Source organism: Tubulanus polymorphus, chromosome 4 (assembly GCF_964204645.1).
Source record: "Tubulanus polymorphus chromosome 4, tnTubPoly1.2, whole genome shotgun sequence".
Lineage (NCBI taxonomy): Eukaryota > Metazoa > Nemertea > Palaeonemertea > Tubulaniformes > Tubulanidae > Tubulanus > Tubulanus polymorphus.
Window position 1 is genome coordinate 9,105,536 of NC_134028.1, and position 8,908 is coordinate 9,114,443.

Genomic DNA, 8,908 nt, shown 5'->3' on the forward strand with positions numbered 1-8,908 from the left:
AAATCTTGTGTATCGTTTAAAGGTGATACTTCAAATTTTTTCCCTTCAAACATCGGAGTAAGACAGGGTGAAAGTCTTTCCCCCCTGTTATTCGCTATTTTCCTTAACGATATTGATAAATTCTTCAACGATAACAATAGTAACTCACTCACCTTTATTAGCAACCTATACAAAAAAAGTTTTGAAGAAGAAATTGAGGTATTACTGAAATTATTTGTATTATTATATGCAGACGACACATTTTTATTTGCAGAATCAGAATCTGAATTACAAAACAATTTAAATATACTATTTGATTATTGCCAAGTAAACAAGTTATTTGTTAACATTGATAAAACGAAAATAATGATTTTCGCAAGATCGAAGCAAAGATTAAAAAACCTTCCCGATTTTCTATTTGGTGATTAGACATTGGAAAGAGTAGATGAGTACAATTATCTTGGAATTTTGTTTTATTGGGATGGAAAATTTACAAAAGCGAAAAAAGCATTTCACGACAAAGCTGTTCGAGCAATGTTTGCTATTATTCAAAAAGGCAGAAGATGTAATCTTCCTCCAGACTTACTTGATTGTTGTGTGGCACCAATTCTATTGTACGGGTGTGAAATATGGGGCCATGAAAATATCGATATACTAGAAAAAGTCCACACAAGGTTTTGTAAATTAGTTCTAAAAGTACCAAAATTCTGCCATAATACTATGATATATGGCGAGACTGGCAGATTACTTTTATCGACTACTATTAAACTTAGAATGATTAAATATTGGAACAAAACTTTGAATGCTAACAAGTCAAAGCTGAATCTAGTAATGTATAATATTTTGTACGACTTATACAGAAAAGATTTATATGTATCTGATTGCATTTGCCAAATTAAGGAAATTATACAAAACTGTGGGCTGAACTATGTGTGGCAAGACCAGGTAATCGATCTACGGTCGATAAATATCATAAAACAATCTCTAAAAGATAGATACATTCAGACATGGAGGGAAAAATTGCAAAATAGTGACATATGCGTAAATTATAGAATCTTTAAACTTAAATATGATTATGAAAACTATTTATCCGTTGTACCGAACCACCTCATGTATAGTCTCGCTGAATTTCGGATCGGTAGCCGTAAATTAGATGCAAACAAACTTAGCAATGTAAATATTGATAGAAACGAACGTATTTGTACATATTGTAGTCTTAACAAAATCGGTGATGAATTCCATTTTCTTTTTTAGTGTTCCAAACTATACAATATACGAAGAGTTTTCTTAACACCTTTTTATGTAAATAGACCCAACACTTTTAAAATGTCACAATTACTTAATGCTGTAAATAACAATATATTAATTAAACTCGCTAGATTTGTAAATGCTGGTCTCAAGGTACTTAAGTAAAATTCATGTATACATATCTGTTATCTCTATTATTATTCTATTCTATGTGTATCTCTGTTTTCTTGTTTTTAAGTTTTGTAAATTATAAATTTTATTGTACAAATTCTTGTAACCTCTATGTACCAATGTTTGGTTAGAGCGAAATAAATAAACCTAAAACCTAAAACCTAAAAACCTAAGAACGACACCGCCACGGCGACGAACAGTCCATTTGGTGTGGCCGTCAATGCAGTTTAGGATGACGCAATATTCAATGCACTATATTCGTTAGAGGTCATCATTTGCGCGGTGATTTTCATCACAAGCTTCTTCCACATTATCAACGCAGCCGATTTGAGCAAAGAATTAGAAAAATCTGATACGGAAAATTAAAAAAGAAAACGGAAAGTCTTTTAAACGACTTAAGAACATTTATAATAGCATGAACTCTATGGAAAAAACCATATCAATACTTAGTATTTATATATATTCTAACTATAGAACTTTTAATTCAAAGAAAACTACTGAAAGAAATTCAACCAATATATTCTTCTTCTTGCTGATATAATTTTTGTTTGTCTTTTTCGATTTTATTCTCTAACTACCAAGTAACTTTCGACTATTTGTTTATCAAAAGGAAACCCGTATGTTTCATATGTGTGTCGACGGATGACATTCTGTATTTGAGTGCGTTCTTCCTCGGCTAATTCACTGACATCTCTTTGGGCGTAATACGATAAAACGCCATCAGCCAGTCTCCGCATTTCTCTATCCTGTTCACAGATACAGGGTCGAGCTGGTCTCAAAGCGTTGTGTAATGCAATTCCATATTCATCGGTAGAATGCAAAATTATTCGCAATTTTGCATCGATCAGAATCTTTCTCATATCAAACGGGTTCCATCCCATGCGCGGGGCTTTCATCTGGCAGTCTCCTCTCCTTGGCACAGTACGGTTAATTTCGCCGCAGATCTTCCCGACTGTATTTAGCACGTTTAGACATACAAACCCGTGGCCTCCATTTCGAGTAAGTCGACAGACGGCCTCGTGTATCACACGACCAGGATCGTCGAAATAATACATCACGTGGTTGAACACGATTAAATCGTAGAAGTTACTCGGTAGGAAGGAAGCCGCGGTCGAATCCTCGACTGAGAAATTTCGATGATAAACGGTGAAATCAAAACGATAGTTTGCAGCTAATAAACCAATACGTTCTTTCAATTCAGCAATCATAACACTGTTGTATTCCACACAATCCACGCGCTCAAACTTAATTTCTTCGCCTACTGTGTATATTGCATCTTCTAACGCATGACCTCGCGCCGGCCCGATCGATAGGACCCGCAGTCCATTTCCTTCCTGGTGGAAACAAGTCCGTAACGCATCCGAAAGACGTTTCCGCATCATTGCTTGTCCACCAAAATAAAACATGTATGCGCCCAACGCGGAGGCGTACGCTGCATCGTCCATCTTCAATAGCGAACCTCAACAAAATATATAGAATCCGTTCCAACCAGTGTTAAAGAATTGTTCACTTATCGATTTGGAACGCTTGCCACAATTTCACAATTTTTCACGATTTCAAATATATTCAGCCCATGCAAGGAAACACAATCTTAAATTAGATAACGAAGATTTCGGTTAATGCAAATTCACAAACTATGATGCTTTAACAGGTGAAATATGATTTGTTTACCGGATGACACGGCATATACATAATTTGAACTTACGGTTCCTAGTATTTGATCCGTTAAATATTCAATCTTTGACTTTTGCAGTTTATCGATGCCATACAAAGATTATTTAGTTTCCATTGACGTTTTCGTGAATACTTTAATTTCACAACTTGAATTATGAAAATGTATATAGATACCGGGTGTATTATCTGATCTATACATCATTTGCTGTGGCAGCCTGTATTAGGCTTATATATATATATATATATATATATATATATATATATATATATATATATATATATATATATATATATATATATATATATATATATCCCTCGATTTTGATACATATATGCATAAATCAAAAGGACCAGATGTAAATGTTAAGTATAATACGTATGTATAATTTATTTGAATTATTAGTGGTGAATATTTTGCCCAGGTACGTACTGAGAAAAAAAGATAAATTCAAATTTCTAATGCAGATGCGGATCGAGAAGGTGACTTAAGGGGGAGCACGAATCCAGTCGGACATATTGGGCGGCCATCCCCGCCAAAAAGACAAACTTCCTGTGTTCGTGAAAATGACATCAATGCGTGAAAATATCTGTAGGTGGCGATACTAGGGCATAGTTGTAAACCGGAAATTAATTACTTTTAATAGATAAAATAAAATTAATTGAAATTGAGTTATTAGTGGTGACTATCTTGGCCAGGTTCGTACTACTAAGAAAAAAAGATACATTGAAACATTCAATTTTCTAATGCAGATGTGGATGCAGAAGGTGACTTAAGGGGGGAGCACGAATCCAGTCGGACAGACTATCTCACGACGCAGATGGGGTATGCAAAATTATAAAAAACGAAGCCCACTAGATGCATTTCAGAGGCAATTTGAAGGCATGATCCTTAATACAGGGCCGTCCACGTTCAGGCAAAAACTAAAGAGATCAATAGGAGAGTTATTATAGTACTGTTTCCTTATACACATTGTTTCCTTAATTTAATTGAATTATTTCATTAGTCAATAAGAATGCTATTACCCATAGAGGTTATCGATATTGTACTCAGTGAATGAATCATCAACCATTAAAACAAAAAAAAAAATAACCTAAAAAACCTATTGAAGGGGCGCTCAACTGTCATTGTCAGAACGAGACGTTACCGAGTGTTTGGTGGTTTTTAATCTGCTATGAAATATATGTGCACCGTTTATATTTTGTGAAGGCTTAACAATGAATTAAGTTAAGATAAGAAAACGATTTATTTCATCAATATCACTATATACCAATTACATTATATACTTTGCCAAATTAGTTCAATAATCTAAGAATTTTTCTTCATCCATCTTTTTCACGGAGTAAGGCCACACAAAAAGTGCTTGTTTCTCATCAGTTTCATTTTCCGCGCACATTGAGGTCAAGTCAGTAAAAAAAGAAAGAAATGAAGATGCGCATCCGACAAGTAGAAATTTGTTTTCGTTTCTTTTTTAAATAATAGTTTAATTATAATTTTTAATAATACTCCCGCACGCATCCCGAATACGCGTAACAACCTGATCACACTTTTTACGTTTTTGTCATACAGTCGTTTCTCTGGCAGGTAAGTAATTCGGTAACGAAGTGCTTTTCGTCCGGGGAGAAAAAAATAATAAATAGTAGCCTTCGTCACTTATGGAATTTGGAATAAGGCTTTTCATTTCCCTCTCTTTTTTAAAATAGGAGATAGAAATAAAAACCTGCCTCCCTCGTTAGCTTTCCAAAAAGGGCTGATGAGAAGCAATGGTATTTTTTGCGTGGCCGAGTACATATCTCTCATGTGTTGTAGACGTTTTCACATATTTCATCATATCTGAAAAAAATTACGTAAATGCATATGTACACTAGTTCTATATCAACGTATGAATAAGGATAGCTTAAAAATAGAAATAAGTGTCTTACCGAGTGCGAATCTCTTACGACAAATCATCATATTCATTTTCCCCAATATTGTCTTCCCTAATCGCCTTGTTACCCCTAACCTTCGGGATCATCAAACGGAAATAAAATTCAATTAAATAAATGCGATCGCCTTAATTTAATAATGTGGTAACAACGCAATATCTCGGAAACTTTATTCGTTATACATGTACATTGGAAAATCTACGTAAAAAACCGAATTTGTAGATTTCGAGTTAAAGTTCAAGTTAGTTTATTCATCATGATCAAGTGCACATGATCGTCAATGAAAAACGAATCAACAGAAAAAGAAAACAATATATACGTATATACAATACCAGAATTACAAAAATATTTACAGGAAAAAGTGCATGGGAATGAATGATGAATACTTATATGAATTCGTTTCAATTTAATTATTACATTGATGGAACTATTGTATTCATAGATATCTTTTCTGTTCTCTAACGTGAATATTCAAATGATGTATATGTATTGCAATCTATTGCATTGCATTCAACGATTTTCTTCAGTACGAAGGAATTGCCTGAATACTCAAAATGCTTAGTTACCTCCGCCAAATAATCGGCCCCTCCATGGTTTTCAATTGCTGTATAAGCTTTTTCCAATTCCTCATAATTGGATTCACTCTCATTGATAATACGACGCTTATCTAATTCCGCCAAGAAATCAAACATAGTTTTGCATTTTTCCATATCAGCAGGAGGTATAAACGATGGATTTTTTCGATCTTTCCGAAAATAACTCTTCAACTTTCGAAACTCGTCTTTTGTGGTATTATCTTTCAACCACATGCGGATCCTGCAAGTAATCGAACTGATACACTAAAAGCTGGTCGCACATGAGAAAAAAGGAGCTTCATATATGGGTAAATCATCCAAATCTAAGCTCCGGCAAAAAAAAATCAAAATCAACGGAAAAAGCGATTGACATCATTGTGATTACAATCAGCATTCTAATGTTGAGAATTTGTGTAACACTCAGATGGATTCAGTATTAATTTTAATCCTGGGAAAAGTAAATTAATGTTATTCAAGTCCCCACAATGTACACTGAAAATTGGAATGTCCGATGACTTTTTTATGCCAGAATCTAGGTTACTACGATATAGCAAAGCATTTAGGTTACTTCATAGAAGTTAATGCAAACTTTGTAGATATGAGTGCCGAAGTCGATGAGTTCATTAGACGTCCCAATATTTTCAACGTCTTACGGAAGGCAGTGGCATCGGCAAAATTTCGAGAGAAAGATTCAAAATAGTCATGTAGATGCCGTGCTAGAAGAACTTGATTAAAGTATTGAAACCGCTCTTTTAGAAGATATCGCAATGTATGTGAATCATTCAATAAACTACATAATAATAATATTCAATAATTAATGCGGTTCACATGAAACAGATAATTACCAAATGATTAACATATATAGACGCACATATACATATACATATAGAATTCATATTACAACGACATATACAAAGAAACTATGATATATGAACTTGTCATATATATATAAACTTGTCACATCGCACTAACTCCAGTATTTGTGATAATAGACAGTCCGCGTGCATAGAGAGAGAGAGAGAGAGAGAGAGAGAGAGAGAGAGAGAGAGAGAGAGAGAGAGAGAGAGAGAGAGAGAGAGAGAGAGAGAGAGAGAGGGAGAGGGAGAGGGAGAGGGAGAGGGAGAGGGAGAGGGAGAGGGAGAGGGAGGAGGGAGAGGGAGAGGGAGAGGGAGAGGGAGAGGGAGAGGGAGAGGGAGAGGGAGAGGGAGAGGAGAGGGAGAGGGAGAGGGAGAGGGAGGGAGAGGGAGAGGGAGGGAGAGGGAGAGGGAGAGGGAGAGGGAGAGGGAGAGGGAGAGGGAGAGGGGAGAGGGGAGAGGGAGAGGGAGAGGGAGAGGGGGAGGGAGAGGGAGAGGGAGAGGGAGAGGGAGGAGAGGGAGAGGGAGAGGGAGAGGAGAGAGAGGGAGAGGGAGAGGGAGAGGAGGGAGAGGGAGAGGGAGAGGAGAGGGAGAGGGAGAGGGAGAGAGAGGGAGAGGGGAGAGGGAGAGGGAGAGAGAGGAGAGGAGAGGGAGAGGGAGAGGGAGAGGGAGAGGGAGAGGGAGAGGGAGAGGGAGAGGGAGAGGGAGAGGGAGAGGGAGAGGAGAGGGAGAGGGGGAGAGGGAGAGGGAGGGAGAGGGAGAGGGAGAGAGGGAGAGGGAGAGGGAGAGAGAGGGAGAGGGAGGGGGGGAGGGGGGAGGGAGGGAGGGAGGGAGGGGAGAGCGGGAGAGGGAGAGCGGGAGGGAGGGAGAGAGAGAGGAGAGGGAGAGAGGAGAGAGGGGAGGAGAGAGGGAGAGAGGGAGAGAGGGAGAGAGGGAGGAGAGAGGGAGAGAGGAGAGAGGGAGAGAGGAGAGAGAGAGAGAGGAGAGAGAGAGAGAGAGAGAGAGAGAGAGAGAGAGAGAGAGAGAGAGAGAGAGAGAGAGAGAGAGAGAGAGAGAGAGAGAGAGAGAGAGAGAGAGAGAGATATTTTCTCTTAATTGTAAAACATTTAAATTTCCCAGTTCGTTATGTAGGAGCGCTCATGACGCCCACTGGTCTAGTGAAGCAGGAAAACACTGTTCGGCGATTCGTGTTCTGAAGAAATGTTCGTTGATGTGCGATGAATCATTGTAGACAGAGACATAATTTCAAATCATCATCGTTCAAACAGTTGAGTCAGGATGAACTTTTTTCCAGACTTGTTCTCGTTTTTGTTCACGTCCAGTACAATAAATTGGTGGTTGAAATTTGGAAAGATTGAAATAGAATTGACTTAACAGACTTAAAAGATTTTAACCATACAATAATCATAAAATTCTATGCTGTTTCACACCTTGTGCGTAAGTCGTGTGCTCCACTTTTTATGGCATAAATATTTTGACAGACACATTTCTTAGTCCTTTTTTCATACATTTTCACAAATTCCCACTTAATTACACAGTCGTTTAAGCAGGCATCCATTTTTCACATTTAATTCAGTCTGACCCGTCTCAGGCGCAATATTCGGACGCAAACATTGTATACGTAGCTAATGAATGTGCGAATCTTCTACAAACATTTTGATATAATCATATTCTATTCTATTTAATATGATCGTGAAGTAAGAATTGTTCGTTAACCTGGCCACCACCAGTCTAAATTACACGATCAATGATAGTTCTAGATTATCATGGTGGCTGCTTCGGGCAATAAGTGAAAAAAATGCATGAATATTACCTCTGTTCAGTAAATTGCAAAGAGTCCATATCTGCAGTTTCCGAAGTAGTGTCAATTTTCTGAAAATATAGACAAGATTATCTGAGATATGAAAGAACTCAACCGATAAACCATGATCTGCAGTATAGTTCAAAATTCTGCCTTATACTCAAATCTAGAGTTAGATAGTTTATTGCGGTACCGGGTAGAATTTACCACTCTAGTTTCTTGTATCTAATTAATACATATTCTATCGCAATCATTAGCAAATGGACTTACCGGAGCTTGTAAGTTGCATTGGGCCTCCATCGTTTTCATTAGCTTGTTTGCAATATCATCCTATTTGCATTACTTTACGTAGGCACAAAATAACCATAAAAATGAACTTACCCGGATGCGTCACACGTGGAAACTATTTCCACCAACGTATAACAAACATATAGATAAGGGCGACGAATAGAATGGAATGTCGCAACTTTTCAAAACGGTAATTCCCCGGATAGATGTATTACTCAAAGTAATGACTACAAAAGAATATGAATAATTTAATGTTCCGATAGTAGGTTATTAGAATGATAAAAGTTAAAATTTTCCAGACTCTGCGAAATTTGACCGGGTAGGCCTGTGTAGGGAGGAGAGAGAGAGAGTAAAAGCATTTAACCCATTTCAGTCCAGGAAAAAGAGGGTCATAG

At 37.3% G+C, this 8,908-nt stretch overlaps 1 protein-coding gene across 6 annotated transcripts; it reads right to left on the reverse strand.

The window, feature by feature from the left end:
* Positions 1 to 297: 297 nt before the first annotated feature.
* Positions 298 to 8,633, reverse strand: LOC141903771 (uncharacterized). 6 transcript variants are annotated; one of them, XR_012619096.1, is made up of 5 exons: positions 8,496 to 8,633; positions 8,238 to 8,296; positions 5,562 to 5,811; positions 4,993 to 5,067; positions 4,293 to 4,903 (listed from the first exon to the last, which is right to left on the reverse strand). XR_012619096.1 is itself a non-coding variant. In XM_074792067.1 (5 exons), the coding sequence occupies exons 1-4, from the start codon at positions 8,532 to 8,534 to the stop codon at positions 5,007 to 5,009; spliced, it is 414 nt and encodes a 137-aa protein (XP_074648168.1). In that variant the 5' UTR covers positions 8,535 to 8,633; the 3' UTR covers positions 4,293 to 4,903; positions 4,993 to 5,006. The 6 variants fall into 6 exon arrangements, 5 of the variants coding, with proteins under 5 accessions (XP_074648165.1, XP_074648167.1, XP_074648166.1 ...); XM_074792067.1 differs by having other exon boundaries at positions 4,993 to 5,072; XM_074792068.1 differs by having other exon boundaries at positions 4,993 to 5,072; positions 8,607 to 8,630.
* Positions 8,634 to 8,908: the final 275 nt, after the last annotated feature.

Coding starts and splice junctions, on each gene's coding strand:
- LOC141903771 (XM_074792064.1), bottom strand. CDS start 2,843: ATGGACGATGCAGCGTACGCCTCCGCGTTGGGCGCATACATGTTTTAT.